The sequence below is a fragment of the Felis catus genome, chromosome A2 (genome assembly GCF_018350175.1).
Source record: "Felis catus isolate Fca126 chromosome A2, F.catus_Fca126_mat1.0, whole genome shotgun sequence".
NCBI lineage: Eukaryota > Metazoa > Chordata > Mammalia > Carnivora > Felidae > Felis > Felis catus.
Window position 1 is genome coordinate 57394875 of NC_058369.1, and position 23746 is coordinate 57418620.

The following is a 23746-nucleotide window of genomic DNA, read 5'->3' on the forward strand; positions in this document are numbered from 1 at the left end:
TGCCTTAGCACCCTGCAAATCCACTCCCAGGAGTCACACAAGGCACACCCAAGAAGAGTTCGTCGCAGCACTGTTAGCAAGAGGAGGGGGAGAGAGGAAATGACCCAGATACTCCCTGACAGAGCAATGCAAAAAGAAATTGTAGCACAGTCACACAATTTCTTTCCACACTGGTGACAGCAAACTCCAGCTACACAGCAGCACAGCTCAAGCTCAGAGAGAGGGAAATGTTGAGTACAAAAATGCAAATTTTTGAGATCTACGTACAGAGAGGAAGTTTTTAGAGCTTGAGAACGAAGAAGCAATCTAATGTTTAGGCTTATTCAGTCGGCCTGTGAGCAAGAGAATGGCAAACAAACAAACACCAAATTGCAGAGAGGGGTGACCTGCAGGCAAGGAGGAGATGGAAGTGACTGGGAATGTTCTAGTTCTGGAGTTGAGCTGCCGGCCCACGGATGTTCATTGTCCCACCATCCTTCAGAATGCACGAAACACAGGAAGTATTAAAACAGAACAGAGGCAAAGGGGAAAAACAAGAAGAGAAACATGGTGTGGGTCCAGACACATCCAGTATGATTTCCTTGTCACACACATAGTTGACTGTTTTCACATCGTGTGACGGGGGGGTCCCAAGAGTTCCGTCGAGAGGCCAGAGCGGGAAGTGAAAGGACAGGCAATTGGACGAGGGCATTCTTCCCTCTGGGCCTCAGGTTCTCCATATGCAAAATGAGGGGGTGTACCAGGAGTGCCAAATGGCTGGCGTGCATAACCCAGGCCTCCCCTTCCTCACCCGCTGCGGACACTACTCATGGATTGCAGCACTGTTTCACATGGAGCACAGACACGCAGCGTTGGGCTCCGCAGCTGGGCCCTGCAGGCTGCCGGGGATGCCAGTCTGAGAGGGCACACTAAGTGATACCTACGTGCTGATCTGGAGAGACCCAGATCCCTCCAGCTGTGGCCTGGAAGGTTCTGAAGCCTCACCAGCAGGCACTAGCTAGTCTGAGACCAGGGGCCCTAGGGAGGAGCCGACTGGCTTTGGAACTGACCCTAGCCGGACCCTGGCAGCGTGCAGCCTCAGCGTCTACACTGCCCACGCCTGTGGCCTCCGGTCCGCCGCGGGAAGGCCCCTGGCCCCCCCATCATCTGACCAGAGCCCGTGCTCCCATCCGTCGGGTGGGCAGGCTCATGTCTACGCTCTGCGGGTGAGCTCTGCTGGACCTGAAAACGGCAAGACGGGCGGAGGGCCAGGCAGGAGCTCAGCTTCACCCTCTAGCCCAGAGAGCCGTGGAAGCGGCCCTGTTGTGCCAGATTCAACCAGCTCTCCGAGGCAGGACGATGGCATTCCTTTCACCACCGCCTAGTCCTGCCTGGGCCTGCAGGCCTTTGCTCCTCTGCTCCCCTCCCTACCTGCCCCCCTGCCCCCGCCTGTCCCCTCTTCCTCCCCTTATGGTCCCAGCTCACAAGACTCCTCCTTGGTTGTGCTATTCCATCTACCTCCCACCCCCCACCCCCCCAGTGAGCGCTGAAGTCCCTTCTCTAGACAACCAACACACAGAGGTCAGCTTTCCTGAGGAGAGTTTGTGTGCTGGGTCTGGTCCAGTTTCTGTGGGTGTCTGTCCCCTCCAGTATGGGGAGCCCAGCAGGGTCCACCTCACACCCGCATGAAGATAATACCATCAAACAGCCACAATTCCTTGGAATCAATGGGCTTCTCCGAGAACTGTCCACCTACTGCCTCAGCCGCACAGCCAGTGAGGTTGGCAGTCGGGGAATGGTACCTCCCTCCCTATTCCAACAGCGAGAAACTCAAGGGCCACAGAGGGGGGTGACTTTTCCAGCATCACTGCCCACCCTCCAACCTTCTGGGAGGCTGAGAAGCTTTTCTGTCATGTCCCATCAGGGCCCTCAAACCCCAGGAAACACCTCACTTTCCCAGAGCAGGGGCCTGCTGAGTGACCACAGCCCCTAATCATGGAGCATCTGCTTTCATCCTGGTCCCTGCGGATTCTTTTAACAACAAGATCACGCGGAGAGACATCATACCCAGGGACGTGATGCTTCGGCGATTCGTCTCTCTTTCATTTTGTTCACCTGACACACGTTTTAAATGACTACTGGGCTGTGTACACAGGAAGCCTTGATTCACTAGAAAGAGCCGTGGCGGGTTTTCTTAGAAGAAGACAAAGTCAGGAATTTAAGGCATCCACACATGTCCATTGAGCAGAGTGGAGACAAAGATGTCTCTCCCGCTGCTGTGTCCGGGAACACAGCTGCCCACACACGCCCACCACACCCTCGGATCAGAGCCTGCCACTGATATCCACGGTGTGAAAGGGCTTGGAACCCACTGTCATCATTATCACCATCCCTCGACCCCAAGAAGCCAACACCATGAGCTTGCAAAGGCACTCCAACAGGAACGCTCACTTGTGTTCCCAGGAATACACACAGACGCCAGATATTTACTTCTGGTTCCAACTTCTCCTGGGTTCATCCTCTTTCAAGTCCTGGAAACTCTGGGCACCACTTCTTGCCCTACAATCCCTCCGTCAGATCCCCCCATCGCCCACTCTCCCAGGAAGCTCCCCCCACCTGGACACCTCCAAATCCTCCTCAAAGCCGTCTCTGACTCCCCCTCTTCCCGGCCTTCTCGCTGGCCTCTTTACACTAATTTCCTGCTAGAACGATCTTATTGGGTTCAAATGCTGCCGCTTGCACACCTATCTCCCCCGTCACGGGGCAGGTTGTGGGAGCAGGGCGCAGGGCTGATGTACCCCCTTACCTCCAGCCCCTCAGCATGGGTCCGGGCACATGGGTGTGGGGTGGAGTAGGGCCTCAAAGAAGCATGATCTAATTCCCGGGCTCTGTTTTCCTCCCACTTAGAGTGTAGTGAAAGAGCTCTAATGACAAAGAAGGTAAATTCTAGGCATTCTGAACAGAGACCAGGCCATCCTTTCCTGAGTACTTCACAGCGAAGCCAAGACCTCATTGGTGAGTAACTGTCAACTGCCCAACAGTGGGAGTGAAGAACTTTCCCAGGAGAGAGAGAGTCACAGACAAATGTTGTAAGGAGGGAGGGAGCAACTTGTGTAAGGACCGAAAGGCCAGTGGTGCCTCAGCAAAGCAATGGGGCGATGGGCAAGAGTTCATGGATTATGCGTACCGGTTAGGTTAGGATGGGTTACGCTATGTAACACACAATTCTCTAAATCTCTGTGGCCTACAATAAAGTTTCTTTATGTTTCAGACTACATGCACATGAGGCTCTCCTTCGTCTCCTCTCCCCTCTGGACTCAGGTTGACAGAGCAGTCTGTCTCTATCTGGAATATTGCCATTGTCGTGGAAAAAGGAAAAGAAAAGTGGTAAATTACTCACTGGTTCTTAACGCGTGTGCTCACATCTGTTTTCACTGTTCAGCAGCCCCTCTGCCATGCCTGAGGACAACATGGGTCGTGCTGTATAATCCTCCCACCGAGCAGGGCACTTCGATACAGGGCACCGAATGTGGGGGAGTGGTAATCCAGTTCCACACCATGCTTATGAGTTTGACGTCTTTCCTAGGATCAGTGAAATCTGTTGAATAAACTGTTCATTTCTAAAAATCCCTCTGGCTGTAGTGAGAGACACAGATTGGAAGTGGGCAAGGGTGGGATTCGGGAGAAAATTCAGGAGGCTGCCTCAGTTTCCCAGGCAAAAAAAAAAAAGAAAAGTACTTTACACTAGGGTCATGGCAGTGGAAATGGAGAGAAGCCAAGAGATTGAAAAGATGGAAGGGTCTAGTGATGTACAAAGAGGAGCAGAGGTGAGTGAATGTGTGACCCCAGAATGGCGAAAAGATACAGCAGGCTTGGCTTCTCATGTCTTAAACAGTTGCTGGCTCCCATCTTTGGGGAGGACCAGCTACTCTACTCTCTGCTTGTCCTTGGGCTGTCTATGTTCTCCTAAGAAATCTCCCTTCTTGCTTGACAAAAAAGGCTGAGCTCAATAAAGATGGGAAGACACGGATGGGGTGAGCAGCCGAGTGAGCCGACAAATGAGTGACACAGTGACCAGGGGAATTAATTCATGTCTCCAAGTGTTCAAAGAGTGAAGAGAAACTAGACTCAACCGGAAGAAAAAGAAAGTCTTCCCACTGGGCATGCCTCAAAAGGATCCCTCACCTCCCTAGTGACACATCAGGCATCTTTCTTCTTCCACGGGGCTGTGACCAATTTGAGCTATAACAGAGAAAGGGGAGTGGGTGAGAGAAGAAGAAGGGAGGGACAGGGAGGCAGAGGAAGGATGGGCTCCATGGACACATAGCAACCTCTATCGGATCCTCTCCTCTCCTCCATGTGGCCTCCCTCCCTATGCTTCCTTTTAGAGTTCCAGACTTGACTTTCAGTGGTGGGAGGGCTTGGGATTCACAAAACCTCAAAAGGGAATTTCTGTAGCAGCAGCATTAGGCCACCTGACAGGAATTTAGAGCCCTGGGGTCCACACAGGCACAGAAAGCCACGGGGCCTCCTCTGCCCTGGGTGTTCTCATTAGCCAAGAAGTGGAAGGTTCAGACACAGAACTGTATGGCACCTCCTCGGCCCCTCCCTGACCCATGTTCCCAGTGCACCTGGGGCCGATCAGCTCGGGGAAGGGGCCACATCGATTCCTGCCACCCGCCTGAGCCGGAGCTGTCTGCACGCTCAGAAACCATCGGCTTCCCATTAGGCAGATCAATAGCCTCCACTGGTTTCCAATTTGTGTTTCCAGAAATTTACCACCCAGCCACCTTTTTAATTCACCCCCTCCACCACACCTGGGGCACAGATAGATTACCCGCCCTCGGCCACCTCTGCAGACCACAGACCACGACGCTCCGCGAGCCACAGGAGAGCTGCAGGTGTGTTTAAATTTTTTTTTCAACGTTTATTTATTTTTGGGACAGAGAGAGACAGAGCATGAATGGGGGAGGGGCAGAGAGAGAGGGAGACACAGAATCGGAAACAGGTTCCAGGCTCTGAGCCATCAGCCCAGAGCCCGACGCGGGGCTCGAACTCACGGACCGCGAGATTGTGACCTGGCTGAAGTCAGACGCTTAACCGACTGTGACACCCAGGCGCCCCTGCAGGTGTGTTTAAAGCTGACCAGCTGCTTCCCGGTCACCGCAGGAGCTGACCCTGCTGGCTGGATGCCATCCACTCTGTCCCCTGCTCCTCGCTGAACCCCCGTGGAAGGGGCTGGATCCTCCCTCACAGAAAGAAAGCAGGTGGTGAGAGGCCACGACAGTGTCCTGAGGTCCCCCAGCTGGCAAGAGCTAGGACAAGTGCACCTTTGAGGCAGGCAATTGGCAAAGCGCTCTCCAGATGCCGCAGGACAATAGGGTCTGGCTGGCAGGTGAGCAGGAGGGGCCAGCAGCTGTAGGTTCAGGGCAGGAAAAGTGGAGGGAGTGTGATCCCCAGGAGCCTCTGCTTTCCCACGCCTGGGGTCTCCTGGGTATTCCGCACTGCTCACCTGTCTACCCCTCCGGGGCCTAGCACCCCATCAGTGTCTCCATCACTGCTGCATCCCTGGTGCCTGGCACATAGTAGGTGCTCAGTAATGGCCGCTAAATGAGCAGTAAATACTTGCCGCACTTTGCCCTGGGCAGTGTTCTCAGAGCTTCTCTAAATGACCTTATTTCAATTTCACAGCTGTCCTCGAGGCGGGCAAAACTAGTGTATGCATTTGATAGGTGGGAAGACTGAGGCCCCGAGAGGTTCAGTGACTTCCCCAAGGTCACACGGCGAGTCAGCGGTAGAGCTGCGATCTGAACCTGACTCTGGAACTGCACTCCACGCTCCCTTACCTATTCCCAGTGGCCTCGGCTCTGAAGGGCAGGAACTGGGTCCTGTGGCCCTTGGAACCTCCACCATATATACCATCATGTAAACGTGTTTGTTGAGTGAATAAATGAGTGAATTATGCACTCCTTGTCCTTTAAAACACAGTACAGTCAACCAGTCTGCTGGCACAAATCTGGAGTGTTTCTGGTCGGGGATGAAGGGGAGAGAGGAGTGAATCTCCTGGGGGACCCAGAGGTGACAAGCCTCTCAGTAGTTCCAACTCGGGGGCCATTACTAGGGACCCTCTGATCTCCCCCCATCTCCTTGCTCACCAGTCTGTTATATTGGGGTTCTGTGTCATGTATACAGAGGGCACAGAGCCATGATTTGGTTTTATGTGGTGTCTTGAGACTTTCCAGTGAGATAATGGATTACTGTTGACCCAACATCTGGGCAAAAAGAGCCTGCTATGCGTGGTCATCCAAGTCAGCTTCTGGAGGTGGCCAAAGTGAGACATGAAGGGAAGAGGGCCATGATGGACCCTGCACCTGTGGCCAGTGAGAGCAGGTGAGTCCGGAGCCAGGGCAGAAGGGAGGAGGGGGACAGCAGGGGGGAGGGTGGGGTAGGGAGAGCTGGGACATCCACCGGCTGAGGTCTGGTCCCCAGTGGGTGCACAGGAAAGAGAGGGTGATATCCAGAGAGTTTCCACCCAGCTCATTCCTTCCCCACCAGGTGGGCAGTCCCTGGAAGGGGACCCGGGGCTCCCACTGCCCACACGCCATTGTGACCCACCCCCCGGGCTCCCGCTGCCCGCACGCCATTGTGACCCACCCCTGGGTCTCCCGCTGCCCACACACCACTATGACAAATAATGACAAATCTACTTCATCTCAACCCCCGCAACATATATGCTGGCAATCATCCTCCACGCTTTTGGCCTGCCCAGATCCATCTAAAGGGTCTCATGGCTGAGGTTTCATTAAACAGCAAGAAATGGCATTTTCCTGGCCACAGCTAGCCCCTCAAGGTCCTGGAACCTTGAGTCCTAGAGTAAGTCTCCAAGGAATTCTGGCTGTCTCCCTAAACCGTCATGACGCCAGTGCTGCACTCCCTGCCCGTGGGACCTGTCCCCGTGCTTTAATAAAATCACCTTTTTGCACCAAAGACTTCTTTACGAATTCTTCCTTGGCCATCGGCTCCAGACCCACGAAACCCCCATCACTCCAACACTTCACCACCTCCACCTTGTGCTTCCTACAACTCCAAATCCAGCAGGTCACTATCGCGCCGACACTCCTCCAGCCTGTGAAGCTGATCTGGTCCCACCCGTCGCCCTGGCCAATCTCCTGTGCCATGTCCCCGGGCTTCCTGGAGCTCAGCATCGTTCCCTGCACTTAAAATGCAGGGACGGGGCTCCTGGGTGGGCCTCAGTGGCTCAAGCGTCCCACTCTTGGTCCCCACCATCTGTTTTGTGAGCTGGAGTCCCCGCGTCGGGCTCCGAGCTGATAGCACAGAGTAGACTTGGGATTCTCTCTCTGTCCCTCCCCCACTCGCACTGTCCCTTCTGTTTCAAAACAAACATTTAAGTCCCTTTAAAGTTAAAAAACAAAATAAAATAAAGGCACGGACACGTGGCTCTCTTATGGCTCTCATTTATTTGCATTTTTTTTGGGGTTCTATTTTATTGTGTTTTTTGAATAAATTTTTGAATTTACCAAGAGTTTTGAGAACCCGATTTTTTGGCTCTAGGGACATCCTCCCTGGCTGCCTGTATTCACTGCTGGTGTCGGAGTTTGTGGCTGGTGAGTTGCATCTGGGCCCGCTGATCGTGGTCCCTATGCTGGTCCCTTCGGAGGTCAGACTACTCTGCTCTGAGGACAGGCCTGTGCTGGAACAGGTTGCGATGGAGCTCCAGGAGCGGACTGTGGTTGGTGTGCTGATCTTGGGCTGGATGGTTGTCAACGTGTACCACAGGTTTTCACTCCCCAGGGACATGAAAATCCAAGCACTGTGTTCCCTGTTTTCCATATTTCGTTCTGCTTCCCAGAAGACTTCCCCCTCAAACGGCTCAAACCCGGTGGCCAAGCAGTACCAAACCACCCCCAGGCTCCAAGTGTTTGCGGAAGGGGTGTGCTCCCTTTGCTGCAGGAAGAGTCGCGGGGCAGAATAAGGGGGGCTGTCCCAGAAAGTGTGGAGTTTGTAGCCAGCAAACCGGATGCTCAGTCCAACCCCCGTGTGTTTTACCTTCAGCTTCTTGTCAAAAAGCAGTGTCTCCAGCTTCTGATCCCCGCCGATCATACCTTGTTGGTGGCAGTACTCCACAACCGATAACAGCTGGCAGAATTTGTCTGGAACCTCCTCCGTCACTTGGCCATGGTGCGTAAAATCGTCACACAGCTTGTCTCTGCTTACATATTTTGAAAGGAGGACTAACGATTTCTTCCTGTTGATCACCTCGAGTGACTTGACAATATTTGGGTGACTTGAGGTCTTCATATTCTGGGCTTCACGACAAAGTCCCTGGAGGCCAGCGGGGTCCTCCTGGGTTTTCCTGATGAACTTCACATCAGACTGCTTCCCAGTTAGGATGTACTGGGTCAGCTTCATCGTGGGGACGCTGCCCTCACTGGTGGTCTCGGGGATCAGACGTCCTCCTCACCAGCGGTAATGGCCTTACGCCCCTGAAGGATGGTGACCTACTAACTATACTAACACTAAATAATTCTATTTACACGGATTATGCTAACCAACAATACCAACCTACAAAATTTGCCAATACTAACAATACTATGCTTATGAACTATACTAACAATATGAACTATACTAACTGTACTAAAACGCTAACACAAAAAAACAAATGAAAAACACACACGCGCACACACACGCGCACACACACACTCACACACACACACACACACACACACAAAGAAAATGAAGGGAGGAAATGAAGAAAAATTGAGAAAAAGAAAAACTAAAAAAGGAGAAAAAAAGGAAAAAGTAAAAACAGAAACAGGCAAAAAAAATTGGGAGAGAAAAGGAGTAGAGAAAAAAGAAAAATGAAAATAAAAAAATAAACAAAATGAAAAAAAGAGAAGTCAAAATCCAACTAGCTAGGGTCAAAGGCCGACAGGTCACCAAAGCTTCCTGGGCTGTAAAGACCAAACACCCAGCCGAGCCAGGGTCTTATATAGACAGGTCTTGCCATGACTTCACAATGGGGCTTTGTGAGGGCACAGCAAGAAATGGGCCAATTATGCAATCATGGCTGGGGATGTCTGAGACCACAGTGGTTTCCTCACTTTTTATTCCCAAAACCCCTTTACTCAATAAAAAAAAAGACCCCCAATGGGCTTTTTGTTTGTTTGTGTGGGCTTTTCAAGATTGATATTTACTTTGTTAGAAATCAAAATCTATAAGATGGTTCAGTGGCCTTTCACTTCAAGTTTAGAAAACTGTAATTTTGGCTTGTATAGACCTCGTAATGTCTACACGTAAAATACCCAGTTCCTGGTCTCAAAATGGTGCTACAACATATAAGGAAATGTTGTGTTGTGTACAACACGATAAGGCTCATTATTAACATCTATAAAGCTCAGAGGAAGATTGCTTTTCATCATATTTTCACTGATAAGGTTGTGAGGAGATTTCTCATCAGAAACCTTGGAGGCTAGAAGGCATGGGTTGATGTGTTTAAAGCACTGAAGGAAAAAAGCTGTCAAGCAAGAATCCTACATTTGGGAAAACTGTCCTTCAAAAATGAGGAAGAAATGAAGACATTCCCAGATCAACGAAAGCTGAAAGCCTTGCCCTGATGACTAGACCGGCCCTGCAGTGAAGGGGGTCCTTCAGGTTGAAATGAAAGGGCACTGAACAAGTAACTCGAAGCCTTCTGAAGAGATAATCTCCGGTAAAGGTAAACAGACAGACAATTATGAACGCTAGTACTGTTATGACTTTGGTCTGTAGCTCTACTTTTTGTTCTCTATGTTAAGAGACTGATATATTTAAAAACCTAATTATTCATCTATGCTTTTGGACACAAGATGCATAAAGATGTGATTTTGTGACATTAACAACTGACAGAAGGTGGGGTCAGGGCTTTAAAGTAGCTGAGTTTTCATGTGTTATTGAGGTTAAGCTGGTATAAATTGACACTACAATGTTGTAACTTTAGGATGTTAAAAGCAATCCCATGGTAACCACACACAACCACACACACACACACACACACACACGCCACAGAACATACACAAAAGGAAATGAGAAGGGAATTAAAATGTTTCACTACAAAAAAAAATCAACTAAATGCAAAAGAAGATAGTCATGCAGAAAATTTGAGACAGAAAGCAATTAAGGCATATAGAAAACAAAGAGCAAACCACAGAAGGAATTCCTTCCTTATCAGTAATGACTTTAAATGTAAGCAGATTAAACAGATTAGTGAAATGGATAAAAACATAGGATCCAACTCTCTGTTACCTACAAGGGACTCAGATCCAAAGACACAAAAAAGTTGAACATGAAAGGAAGGAAAAAGATAATCCATGCAAATAGTAGCCAAAAGAAAGGGTGGAGTGGCTGTAATAATACCAGACAGAACAGACGTTAAATCGGAAAATGTTACAAGAGACAAAGAAGGACATTTTATATGAATTAAGAGGTTCAGTACAGCAAGAAGGAAAGATGATAAACATTTACACACATAATGAGAGGCCATTATCGACAGAACTGAAGGGAAAAATAGTTGTATAATAATCGTTGGAGCCTTCCATATCCCACTGTCAATAACGGACAGGACAACCAGACAGAAGGTAAGTAAGGACACAGAGGATTTGAAGAACACCATAGCCCAGCCAGATCTAACAGACGGGCACGGGACCCCACCCAACAATAACGGCACGCGGGACCTTCTCTGAGACAGTCTTTGCATTAGGTCACGAGTTAAGTCTCAGTAGATTTTACAAGATAGATATCATACAAAGTATCTTTTCCAACCACAAGAAGATGAAGTCAGAAATGGGTAACAGAAGGAAGAGTGGAAAATTTAAACAGCTGTGAAAACTGAAAACACACTCTCAAAGAACCAATGTGTCGAAGAAGAAATCACAGTGGAATGCGAACATACGTAGAGGTGAAGGGAAATGAAACACGACGCGTCAAAACTCCTGGAAAACAACAAAGCAGTGGCGAGGGGGAAATTTATAGCTGTAAACGCTCACAGTAAACATCAAGACAGATCTTAAATCAACACCATAGACGTGCAACTTAAGAAACTAGAAAAAGCCAAAGGTAGCAAAGGGAAGGACATAATAAAGATTAGAGCGGAGATAAATGAAACAGAGGCTAGAAAAACGAAAGAGATAATCAATGGACCCAAGAGCTGGTCCTTTGAAAACACCAAACTGCTAGCCGGATTGCCGGTGGAGGCAGAGAAGACTCAATGACTGCATTGCCACTGACTCCTTACAGACGTAGAAAGGGTTAGAGTGCTATCAACAAGTGTATTCCAGCTAATTGGAGAATCCAGATACAATGGACCAATTTCTAGACCTAGAAAACCTACCAAGACTAAATCACAAAGAAAGAGAAAATCGGAAGAGATTCGTACATAACTAGGGAGGAGCCTGAGGCTGTAATCGAAGATCACTTGACCAAAAAAAGCCCCGGATCTGACAGCCTCACTGGTGAATTCTACCAAACATTGGAAGAATTGACACCAATCTTCTCAAACTCTTCCAAAAAATTCAGGAGAAAGAACACTTCCCAACTAATTCTATCAGGCCGGCATTGATTTGATGCACCCTAAATATCTCTGGGCCACCTTCCAGACAGTCACCAGAGGAGTTTTCTAAAATATCCAGCCAGATGAGTTATTTTCTCAGCGACAAAAGAGACCTTTCTCTGGTCTGTGGAAAGAGAGGACCAGCAGTGTCTCCAGAATCAGGCTGAACATCTATGGACCTCTTCTGAGAGCCTCCGTCCACAACGGATGGGCCACACCGCAGACTGGACACAGCTGAAGCGGGGCAGGGGGTGGGGTGGGGAGGGGAGAATTCACGGAGGTAACCTGGGCTTCAATTGGTCTGTCAGCTGCTTTGACTGCTTTGGGCATCTTTGAATACAACAAGCCATGCCCTCGTTGGACACTGGGAAAGGACAATCTATCTGCACATCCAGCCCTATGGGCTGGAGTCTCCCAAACGAGGCCATCGTTTGTTTTGGCAACTCTGCTCCACCACAACATTCATCAGACTCCTGAGAAAGACGACCGATGAAGGGATCCATAAATGGTAAGACCATCTCGCACTTAGCTGTGTTTGGTAAAAGGGAGATATTAGGAAACTGGGCCTTTAAGGTTTTGCTTGCACCCTGTTTGTGGAATGGTACGTGTGTCTATGTATGTTGTAAATGTGAGATAGTTTCTCTACCTCCGGGTGGTGGTTGTGAAAATTAATTTGTAAAAGTGCTCTACTTAGCTGGTTTGAAGGCAAGTGCTTGTAAGAACTGGGTGTTCTAGGGGCGCCTGGGTGGCTCGCTCGGTTAAGCGTCTGACTTCAGCCCAGGTCATGATCTTGTGGTCTGTGGGTTCGAGCCCCACGTAGGGCTCTGTGCTGAGGGCTCAGAGCCTGGAGCGTGCTTGAGATTCTGTGTCTCCCTCTCTCTCTAATCCTCCCCCATTCACGCTCTGTCTCTGTCTGTCTCTCTCTCTCTCTCTCAAAAGTAAATAAACATTAAAAAAATTAAAAGAAAAAAGAACTGGGCGTTCTAAAACTCAGGAAAGATAGAAACTAACCCCAGGTGTCTTTCAAGTTCAAGTGATCTTGGAAGATATTTGGTTCGAAAGCTAATGTAACGATGTTTGTTTAGTTAAAATGGACATAAGTCTTTAGAATTGCCAACATTAAATGTGATAGTTTCACTCTGCTTGTGTTTACTGTAAGTCAAACCAGCTGTTGGCGTTGTGACTGTCACAAAATGTGATGGAAAAGAGAAAGACGTTAGAGCCCTGTCCAATGGCTTCTGAAGCTTTACGGGCAAGCGAAGGACAGACAGACAGATGTAAATAATTTTAACAAATGTAATTAAGGCTACTTGACCAAATAAGGGAAAAAATTCTGTATTTAGTGAAAGTGAGACTGGTTATTCAAAGAGGGAAAACTTGGGGTACCTGGGTGGCTCAGTCTGTTGAGCATCCCGCTCCTGACCTCTGCGCAAGTCATAATCCCAGAGTTGTGGGATTGAGCCCCGTGTCAGGCTCCAAGTGGAGCCTGCTTGAGATTCTCTCTGTGTGTGTCTCTGTGTGTCTCTCTCTCCCCCCCTCCCCCGCTTGTGCTCTCTCTCTCTCAAACAAAATTTAAAAAAAAACAAAGAGGGGAAAACGTAGGACAAAATCTGAAGGAATGCGAAAGGGAAAATTGCAGAAGGTTTGCGAGAAGGGAATCTTTCGAAAGAAATGCTATGCATGGTCGGGGCCGAGATTCTGGAGTTTCGCATGTAAGAAACAAGTTTATGAGGGCAGCGATCGACCCCCGGGGAAGAGAAGGGGGAGGCAGAGAACGATGTCAGGCAGAAGTTGAGCAGTGACACTTCAACGGAAGCCTTAGCCGACTCTCTGAGCCGTCCCAAAAGTTGGACTGCCCTTCGGAAGCATCCAAACTTAGGTGAAAGGGGCTGGCTCTTCGTAAGCGTCTTTGGATGTGACCACCTGGGCAGCGGGCAATGCCCTTGGCAAGGCCGCTGCCTACAGTCACGGCGATCCCTGATGATGTCTGAGCGTCGAAGGCTGTAGGCAGCATTGCTATGGCTGGGAGACCTGGGTTCCTGCCGGACATTCTGGTCAGCGCATCCCAACACCCGCCACAAGAACTCAGACCCATGCAGTGCCCTGGATGTCCTTGTCCAAATAAGTATGTATCAACGTGGGAGGTGACACGGAGGAAGAAAGAAGGGACTGCATATCTTTTTAAAAATTCATCTTGTTGCAACGAATGAGTTTTAATATCCAAAGTACAGCGGTATAAGACTGGAATTTGGGTTTTCTCGCTGTTCATGTGACAGAGGCTTCTTAGATGATGGGTCTAAATTATCAACAGAGGTTTTTCTTTATCTTTAAGCTGCCTAGAAAAACAAAGTTTCTATGTCTTGTCTCTGTTAGGTCTTTGCTTCCTTAAGAAAGTTTAATCTGCTCAGTGTTAAGAGAGCTAAGGTTTGCTCACAGCTCCATTTACCTTGCTGTCTGCATTTACCTTGAGAATCTCTTCTTGCCATCCCGGCTAAATAAGTATCCTGTTTTGTAATGATCTGTAATCCTATTTAGGCACGTGTTTTGAAACCTTCTGGTATTTCACCAACTTCCAAAAACCCAGCTTGTGAATGGAAGTCTTTTTGACGAATTAGGCTTATTCCCTGGTGTGTCAAATGACATGGGAGGCATCATCAAATAAGCGATGAGGAACCTTCTTAGGCTTTGTTGTATGGGTGATTGCTCTAAGTGTCCTAGAGATTTTATAAGATTCCTAAGGGTTTGATATGTCCTGGTATAGCGTCATCGCTTGTAATACTAACTACTGAAGTAGCGTGTGTCACAGAATCTCCTTGCCAGCTGCACTGCATTGACAAATACAGCTCTCTGATCCCTTCAGGATCATAAAGCTAAGCTTAGTAAGAAGTCCCAGAACTAATGGGGAAACTGCTTTCAAACAGACCCTTGTGTAAACATTGCTGGTCCTCTAATGTTTGCTCTTCTAAATTTAAGTCTGCCTATGACATTTGGCAGACGTTTGGTAAATAATTTCTTCATACACAGATAGGAAACATTTATCCCTTTCTCCCTACCTGGTACCACCAGAATTCAAAACTCTCAGGGAGTATTCTCCTACTTTCACGGCAGTGTATTTATTTGCAGAAGTTCGATACGAATCCGTTCTCCTTGCAACAGGACGCCACTGGAAACATTGCTCATGTTGCCAAGGCTTTGACTGGAATGTCATAGTTGAGGGAGATATGCCTAGACTCAGCTACAATCAGAGAGCTTTAAGGAGCTAATTAAGGTTGACTTTGCCGAGCCAATGAAGCCCCTTGGAAAACTGGCCTCGTACCTTGCTTACAAAGTTTCCAGCAGCCCTACCAGGTGAATAAGGAAGGTCGTCACTTCCTGGCAGGTGCAGGAACCTCAGGGTATTTGGGGGATCTCGAGAAGAGAGGGAGCCACCCACACCTATAGGTATGGCAGGCAAAGGCTGATGGCCAGTATTTGGCTTGGCTTCTTTAGCCTGACAAGGCTGTTAAAAGTTCAATCTGACATTCCTTACGAAAAGTTCCAGCGAAGCAGATTGAAAAAACCCAACACCTATATGACCAATCACCGTTGTGATGGCGCTTGTGTAAACAGGCCCAGCTTCAACTGGACAATTTCACAAACAAACGTGTCCTAATCTGGCTCTCTTTGGTGGAGATGAGGGTGGTTTCAGAGAGAGAGATTGTTCCAGTAACACACCTGTGAAAATGTAAGATCATGGTTCCGATGAGCCGTCTGGGAGGCTTCGTTGGTTGTCTATACACCTGGGCTGGGTCCTGACTTCTTCTGGTTTCCTTGAATATCTGACCCTGACTCTCCAAACTAAGGTTTCCAGTTTTCTCCCACCGTGTTGACTGGAAGCCCTGAGAACGAACACTGCTTTTCCCTGAAGCCCCGCAAACCGAAGCCAGACCAGCCGAGGTACACGTGAGAGAAAAGTGGCCCGGTGATCTAAGGGCCACTCAGAAAGATCACCAGAGACACACGGAAAGCTGAACAAGATGATCGCAGCCATCCCGACTGGACAAGCTGCCATCGGAGCATCCAGACGTGGACGTGTTCACGGATGGGGACAGTGTCACGGGTCAAAGACAAGGAAGAGCTGGGAGCAGTGGTGACCCATCAGCTACCGTCCGCTGCGGAAGACGCCACAAAGTGGACCGACTGCCCAAGGGAACCATGCTGGCAGCCCGTCAAAGACTCCAAGACCCTCTGGAAGAGCTCTCGTGCCAAAGATAGACTTAACTACATATCAACCCCAACGTCCCTTGGAGGACCAAAGAGGAGTTAAGTAAGGAGTGGGGGTTTGGACACCGTGCTGGCCTTGACACCGGCTGGAAATAGAAGGAATCCTTACCCTAGAGCATCTGATGAAAGAAATAATTAGCCACATTCCTCGAAGCACCCGTTATGGGAAAGATGCCCCTCTTCAGTGGATCCAGAAGTATACTGCGGGCTCCGGTTTCAGCGAAATGCTACAAAAGGCAACGCTTGTGCTAAAAACAACCCTAAGACTGGGTGCCCACAAGTTCTCAAGGGTATACAACTGAGACGCCCCAAACCTGGGGAAGACCGGCACGCAGCCTTTCCCAGAATGCAAAGAACAATGGGAAATTCTCGGGGTTTGCTTGTATCTGCAGACACCTTTATCAACGGGGTTGAGGTTCCTCCCTGGTGTTCAGAGAAGGCCTCGGGAGTTGTCAAAATGCTTTGAAGCGAGATCATTTCTAGGTTTGGACTGCCGCTAATAATTCAGAGGGACAGTGGAGTGACAACCACAGAGTCCAAGGCCTTGGGCATTCAGTGGAAATCACACGCTTCCTGGAGACACCGAGAGAGTGGAAAAAGGGGGAAAAAAATGAACTTTGGCAAAGCTCTGCCAAGAAACCCACTTCACTTGGGAACAACCCGTGCCATCTGCCCTGCTTTGGGAAAGAGTGGTCCCTAGAAGAGGGCTTGGTTTAAGCCCCTGTGGAATGTCATATGCAAGACTTTCTATGTTCTTTTCGTGACCTAGGAGGTGCTGGCGGGGCTCCCACCAGCGATTTGGATACTATCAGGTACATCCAGGGCCTGAGTTTGCTTCCGGCAGGCTGATGTACCTCACAGATGTGTCTTCACGCTGCCTGAATCCCTTGGTGACATCCAAAGGTGTCACTCAAGATGTCACTAAAGACCTGAAGAGCGGGAGCCCAGAGGACCAGCTCCAGCCTCACTGTCCAGGTCAGACCCTGCGAGGTGCCGTTGACCCCCCACTCCCCCGAGACTACAGGGAATTGAGCCGTGGATTCACACTTGAATGACAAGAATCCACAGGTTCCCTACACCTGTCAGCAGGGAGGAGGTCGAAAGGGACCCGGCTCAGACCAGTGAGCCTCTGCTGGACCTGAACCTCCGACGTGGGGGAACTGGTACAAGGGAATCAAGCCATGAGGACAACATGCTGCCTGTTGTTCTCTAGTACCCCTAAAGCCCTAGACACAACATGGTACAGGAACTATTGACCAAAGTACAAAAATCCCGGTAATGCAGGCCATTCCTTTCCACCCCAAAGTTTCCCCTTGTCTAACCCCAGTCTCCACCCCACCTCAGCAGGAAGTAACGGCCGCGGCCGGGTGGTGGTCCCAATACCCACAAGAATGCGGACGGATCAAAAGACCCTGGGGACTGAAAAGGGTAACCAAAGGGCTAGCAGCCGCAACTCTGTACCCTGACCTTTTTCCTTCGCCACTAAGTACCCCTGACTCTCCTCCTCTAGGGAGGTGGATGTGAGGCTTGCCCTCCTGCCTCTGGAATAAACTCTTGCTTTGCTTTATACCCCGTGTCTCAGTGATGGTCTTTATGCGCATCAGGCAGATGAACTCGGGTCCACGACATACGGCAGGCACTCAGTAAAGACCGCTGAACCCACGTGGACTCTGACGCTTGGAGAGTTCAGTGTCTGGTCCGTGGTGACACAGGGTAGGACGAGGAGAAGGGTTTGATTTCAGAACTGTAGTGCCTCTACTCCCATCCACAGTGCTAAGAAGTTTCTGCTCTCCTCCCAAGGCCACCTGCTCAGCCCTCGGCACGCACAGCACCTCCGTGGCCCCGGCCCCTGTCCCTGCTTTGGAGCCAGCTCCCCATTCCGACCTGGAGGTGACAGACAGCTCAGCCCTGTTGACCCAGCTCCACCAACATCCCAGCCTCATCTGCCAACTTTGGCAATTTTCATACCACCTCGCACACAAAATAAATCGCACGCTCCCATTTTGGGTTTGGGGGGAGAAAAGGCCCAGTCAGTTAATTACAAAGGCTGCCTCGCCTTGGCACGGGGTGGTGGAAGAAGTTCACAGGAAAACGGATTAATTTGGACTCATTGCTTTCCCTTCCACGTCCTCGTTCCAATGAAGACAACACTTGTAACCAAGCCCACCTTCTCCAGAAGCAGCCCCCACACTCCCCAAACAAGCAGTCCTCAGGTTTCACCAGCTGGCTGCTCAGGGTCCCGAGAAGCTTGCTGGGACCTTTGGAAAATGCCAGTCAGGGTTTTAGGATTCTTCTGCCAGGGGTAGGGGGGTGGGGGTGGGGGGATCTACGGGAACTGCTTGGTTCGGTGTTTCTGAGCTCACACTGGTGAGCTGGGCACAGCCGAATACTGGACACTGGCCTGCTTGGACAGAGGCTGGGTGTCCAGGCTGCCTGCTGGAATCACGCGGAAAGGGGGCAAAATTCAGAGTCTCGGGCCCCGCCCCCCGACCCTACCGAGTCAGGCACGTCAAGGACAGGGCCTGGAAATCTGTACCTTCCACAGGCGCCAAGGACAGGACCTGGAAAGGCTTTGGGTGGGAAGTCTCAGATCTGCATTTGAAAGCCGTGTTGTCTAGGGAAGCTGTTCAGCATTTCTCTGCCCCAGTCTCCCAGAGCTCAAACACTGGGGCGCACCATAACCCTCTTGAACGGGTGGGGTTGGTGGTACAGGTGCGGTGAGGCCCCGACCCACGGCGGACACTCATTACGTGGTACTGATTCCTATCAGTGAACATGACTGAGTTCGTTTCAAGGGGTTGATGAGAAGCAAAAGGTGATGCTTTGGTGCTGCGGAAAGTCCTTGTGCCTTAACTACAGCATCAGCACTGGCCCCGGGCCCCCCACGCAGCTAATCATTCCTTCAGACTCCAAACTCTGCATCACTCTTCTTGTCCCACCTCCCCCCGCCACCCCCACCCCGAACACCCTGAAACCAGTAAATCATTATCATTAGAAGGTTCAAAGTTGGGAGCCTGCACAGGCTCCTTCGGAATGGAGTGAAAACCAGACACACACCCCCCGGGAACAAGGGAGCCAAGTCCTAGGTCTGCAACATGGTCAAAACCGAGTCGTTTCCTTTGTGGAAAATGAATACATCTGAGTTTGCACCTGTCTCGCCCGGGGGAAAAGTAGCACGCGCGCCATCGCAAACGGGCGTCTCCCGGCAAAACCCGTTCCCTGCTGCTCGGAGAGGCTCAGACTGCCAGAAAGGCTGCAGCCTTCAAAACCTGTTTCATGCGGTTTGTCCATTTTTGGGCTGTTTCAGCTGTCCCATTCTGTTGGAAGCCTGGTTTTGCACATCAAATGGGTTCTGTTTCTCCAGCAAATTTCAAGGAACGCCAGGGGATCCTGGAACTGGATCCCACATTACAAGCAGATGCTCCCTTCACACCTGAATCTCCTCCCCATGACCCCAGAAAGTGTGGGTCACCCCTCTGCTTTCTGAATACAAAACGGGGAGGGGGTTGGAGCTCTTTCTAGAGATGAGAAAATGACACGTGTTTCTCTTGATGTCAACATTGCCGTGGCCAATGAACTTGCAGTGCAGGGTAACACTCGGAATGTCTAACCAGATGGGCCCTTTAGCACCTGTTGTGGCCAGAGGGCTGTGGCAATGGAGGAAAGGCGGGGAGAGCCGTCCTAGCTGGCCAGCAGCCTTGCAACGGCCTCCCACTCTGTCCAGGCTGTTGCAAGCACCGATTCAGAACATGTACCCAGATGATGGAGCTGGAATTTGCGGGAAGCTAACTTCCTGTCAGTGTGCAATGTCTCAGGCAGCGATGAGCCCCCATCCCTGGGAAGGTGCCAGCAGGAGCTGATCCTCCAGCAGGGACGTAACAGGAATGCTGAACTACACGGTGCCCTCTGCCTCTTCCATGTGGTACAGCTCTCACGACCACGTGCCGGGAGTGAGAATCCCACTTCATGGACTCACAGACCCTTCTCCCTTCTGGAGTGCATTTCCACAGAAATGCCGTGCACAGACTTGCGGCACCTCCCTGCATCGTCCCCGTGGTCCTGGGTGGCTACCATCCACGCCAGGCCTGGCACACGCTGCCTCGCTGCGGGGACTGGGCCACGCCTCACTCAGTCCGTGACATAACTGGCCGCTTCTGAGAAGGCGCTGTACCGAGTCACAAGGGTTAGCAAACTAGTTCAAGGTAATTTATGACCCTGGGATGCTCGGGTTTCTAAATACAACAGACCACTACAAACTGCAAAAGCTTCAAGCTCTCTCCCCACGGGAGACGGCCCGGCCCAGCCTGGGGCAATGGTGCTGACGCCAGGTGGGCAGGACGAGCTGGCACACTCGCAGGCCTGGCTGGCTTAACTCACTATGAGCCCCAGGGAGGCACTCCTGGAGGCCTCGTGAAGACAGCACCCCCCCCCCCCCAACCCGCCGCCATTCTTCCCTCCCTTGTCTCTGGTATGCATGAGAAGGTGATGAAGGTTTTTCTCCTGCGCTGGGATGGCACCGAAACCACAGTGCATTCGGGGTTGCTACCTCCTAGTTGGCTTCTCTTTTTTAATGCTAATAATATTGATTTTGGGTACAGTGTATCTCAGGCAAGGGAAACTCCAGTAAACGAAAGCTGACTATAGCCAAACGTGGCTGATGTTTCTTTTTTCCTCAGGGTTGGCAGGCCCTGCCTGCCTTTCCATCTGCCCAGTGCTGGCCTTGAACACCCGGAGTGGCTTCTCTGCACGCTCTCCTGTGGGCTGCCTTCCTGCCTTGGTGCCTGCGCCCAGAGCTTGAGACCCATTTCTGTCTGCAAGAGGACTGTGGTCTCTGCCCTTGCTCCGCTGAGCTTTGGCTGCCGCCTGCATCCAGCATGCGTTCCCAGCACCCCCCGTCCCGGCTCCAGGCCGAGCTCATCTGGGGCCTGCTACCAGGTACAGTGACCCTCCCCTTCCTTTGCAGACATCAACTGTGAGTCAGCCCTGAACGCAGGTCCCCAGTATACCCATACCTTGCCAGCCTCATCCTCAGTGCACACTCCCAGCTAGGAGTAGGGATTCGGGGTGAGTGAGACACAGCCCCGTCCTGAGGCCTTGGCCTTTCTGACTCAGGAGGCTGACACACACGTGCACCAATGAGGGACACAAATACCCTGTCTTCTGTGACGGGGGGAGGGGGGTGAGCCTGGAGAGCCCAGAAGAAGCCTGGAGGGCTTCCTGGAAGAGGTGGTCCAAAGGTGTGCGATGTTCCATATGATCTCCGCAGTCCTTGGGTGTAAGCACCCTAGAGAAAGACACCTCCATGGGGACTGTTGAGTCTATCGCTACTGGCTAGGTGGCATTTGGTGACAAAGGAACAAATGGTCTGAGCTTCCTCTGCCTAGTCCTGGATTGTTGGGGGTCTGGTTTCTTCAGGGCGACAGAGACACAGCCATGGCTGACTGTTCAGGGGCCCTGGCTCCTGCCTTGCTCCTCTCTCCAGAACACGGGACACTGCGGTTGACCCCTAAACAGCTCTGTTCCTCCAGTCCCCTGTCTCCGTACCCTTTGCACTATGATGGGGCAGCTCTTCCCACCAGGGGTGGGGTCTAGATCCCCCCGCTTTGAATCTGCGCTGGCTCCGTGACTTGCTCTGGCCGACAGAATGTGGTGGAAATGATGCCGTCCCATTTTCAGGCATAGGTCTCAAAGAGCCTCGTGGCCTTGTGTGCCCACCCTCTCGGGATCCTGGCACCACCATGTGCAGAAGCCCAGATGGCCTCCTGGAAGAATGGGACACGTGTAGCCTACTCACCACCGCCCCTAGTCGCCCCGGCCAACAGCCAGCCGGCAATCAGCCGACCCCTGCCATTGACCACACATGCTTGAGGGAGCCCGGAAGACCTGCCCGACCAGCTAGCTGCCCAGGTAAGTCAACAGTTGGTGCAAGCCGCTACATTTCGGGGTGGTTATTCCGCAGCAGAACCTAACTGATCCCGGCATCCCAGCATTCTGGGCAGGATGCACAGGCTGCAGGATCTATAGGCAGAGGCCTGGCTGCAGACAGATGGACTGGTGGCCTCGGGACCGTCACCTGGCCCTCATGTTTGCTGTCACCTGGGTTCTGCTCTACAGCTAGGATCTGCAGTCAGCACAGTTACGACCAAGGTCTAGTTGGCCCGGGAGCGGCTGCGCCTAAGCCATCTGGCCTCCTCTGCGGTTTCCTGGACCTACCCAGGGCCTTCCAGCCGCTTTCCATGACACTCCAGGTGAAAGCCAAATGCCTCACCATCCCACACGATGCTCCCTACTCCCACCCTGCTCCCAGCTTTGCGCCTCTCACTGCACTCCAGACACACCTGCCTCCAACCCATAAGACCCAACCTGACCTCTGGGCCTTTGCATGTACAGCTCTCCTGACTAGCATGCTCTTCCCGGATACCCGCACGGCTCCCCCCCATTTCCTTCACGCTCTGACCCAGTAGGTTTGTTAAACAAACCGGAGATCACAGATCTTTCTTACAAATGGCCTGCGTCACTCCCTGCACACTCCTCCCGCTTTATTTCTTTTCAGAGCAATTAGCATGACTGGGTGCAAAAGTGTTCACATTGTGAGACATCCAGTGGGAGCCAGGAAGGTCAGGAAGGGGGAGTGGGATGCTGAGAAAGACGTCGGCATTGGGACTTCATAGCATACAGCCACTAGCTGGGAGCCGATGTGTCCTGAAGCAGCCTGGCACCCCCCACTGCCAGACAAACCAGCAGAGACACCGTTGGCAGTGCTTCAGCCACATGTAGGAGCCGGTATGGCACTCGGTAGCACAAGCCCAGATTTATGGCCATGGCATAACTGCTTACAAGTGTCATGCAGGTGACACATGTTTGTCAAAAACACCTCGTCTTGAGGTGGCCACAGAGAGCAATTCCTGGAACACAAGGGGCTTTGCAAAGCAAGGCGTCCCTGGGGCTCCTGCCTTCTGAAACCCCTTAATCGAGGGCCCAGCACTGAGGGCCCTTCTCAGAGTTTCTAGAGCCTACAAAAGAGAGAAGTCTCTAACTGGAGCTGGGACTCCCCGGCCACAAACAGGAACAATGCCAGCTGGCCTGGCTCAGCCTCGGGAACTGGGGAGGGCACCCTCCAGGGCCAAGGAGGTCCAGGGCAGGCCCAGACCCACCATGGATCCAGGGTTCAGGGACAAAGCTCTTCTGCACTCCGTGAGGGGCCCCATGGCAGACCCATCCCCGGGTCCTGGACCAGTCACCAGGAGGGAGAGCTAGGGCCTGGTCGGGGTCCAAAGGGACCATGCAGTCTCGTGGTACAAACTCAACCCTCCTCTGTGCTCCTGTTTCCTCATCCTCACAAAAACATCCATGGATGGGGCGCCCGGGTGACTCCGTCGATTAAGCGTCTGACTCTTGCTGTCAGCCCAGGTCACGATCTCACAGTCAGGGGACCGAGCCCCACATCGGGCTCTGTACCGACAGCATGGAGCCTGCTTAGGATTTTCTCTGTCTCTGCCCCTTCCCCACTCTCTCTCTCTCTCCTTCTCAAAAAATGTGAAAGAAAGAAACATAGGAAAAAAATCCATACATGGCTACACAGGGCCTCCTGGGGCACCTGCACGTACCAGGGATCGCAATGGTAGAAAGAGGGAGAGGGGAGAACACGCGGACAGCAGGCATGAATGACTGCAGGTGTGCTACAAATGATCAGAGATCTGAAGAGCTCAGTACTTAGGAGTTTTAAAAAGGCTTCTAGACATGTGACTGGAGAAAGGCGGCCCAGTTAGTAGACGGTGCTGGGACATCGGAAACCATTCCAGACACATTAAAAATCTATATTTGAAAGAGAGAAGTTGAAGAGGGGGATATTGTGGGGGAATATCTTTGCAAACTTGGCGTTGGGAACAATTTCTTTAC

At 51.2% G+C, this 23746-nt stretch overlaps 2 protein-coding genes and 1 long non-coding RNA gene across 3 annotated transcripts in view; 1 reads left to right on the forward strand and 2 right to left on the reverse strand.

The window, feature by feature from the left end:
* The first annotated feature begins 5033 nt into the window (after nucleotides 1-5033).
* Nucleotides 5034-5943, forward strand: LOC123383796. Its single transcript, XR_006594007.1, has 2 exons — nucleotides 5034-5374; nucleotides 5671-5943. It is a non-coding gene; the product is annotated as an uncharacterized LOC123383796 (long non-coding RNA).
* Nucleotides 5944-7438: 1495 nt separating this feature from the next.
* On the reverse strand, nucleotides 7439-8409 carry LOC123383785 (MAP/microtubule affinity-regulating kinase 3-like). Its single transcript, XM_045052023.1, has 2 exons — nucleotides 8047-8409; nucleotides 7439-7944 (listed from the first exon to the last, which is right to left on the reverse strand). The coding sequence occupies exons 1-2, from the start codon at nucleotides 8407-8409 to the stop codon at nucleotides 7456-7458; spliced, it is 852 nt and encodes a 283-aa protein (XP_044907958.1). The 3' UTR covers nucleotides 7439-7455.
* Nucleotides 7439-23746, reverse strand: part of LOC123383782 (MAP/microtubule affinity-regulating kinase 3-like) — a 154167-nt gene continuing 137859 nt past the window's right edge. The window contains exon 4 of the mRNA XM_045052020.1: nucleotides 7439-8483. The gene's annotated coding sequence lies outside the window, so the exon portion shown is untranslated. The remainder of the gene's footprint in view (nucleotides 8484-23746) is intronic.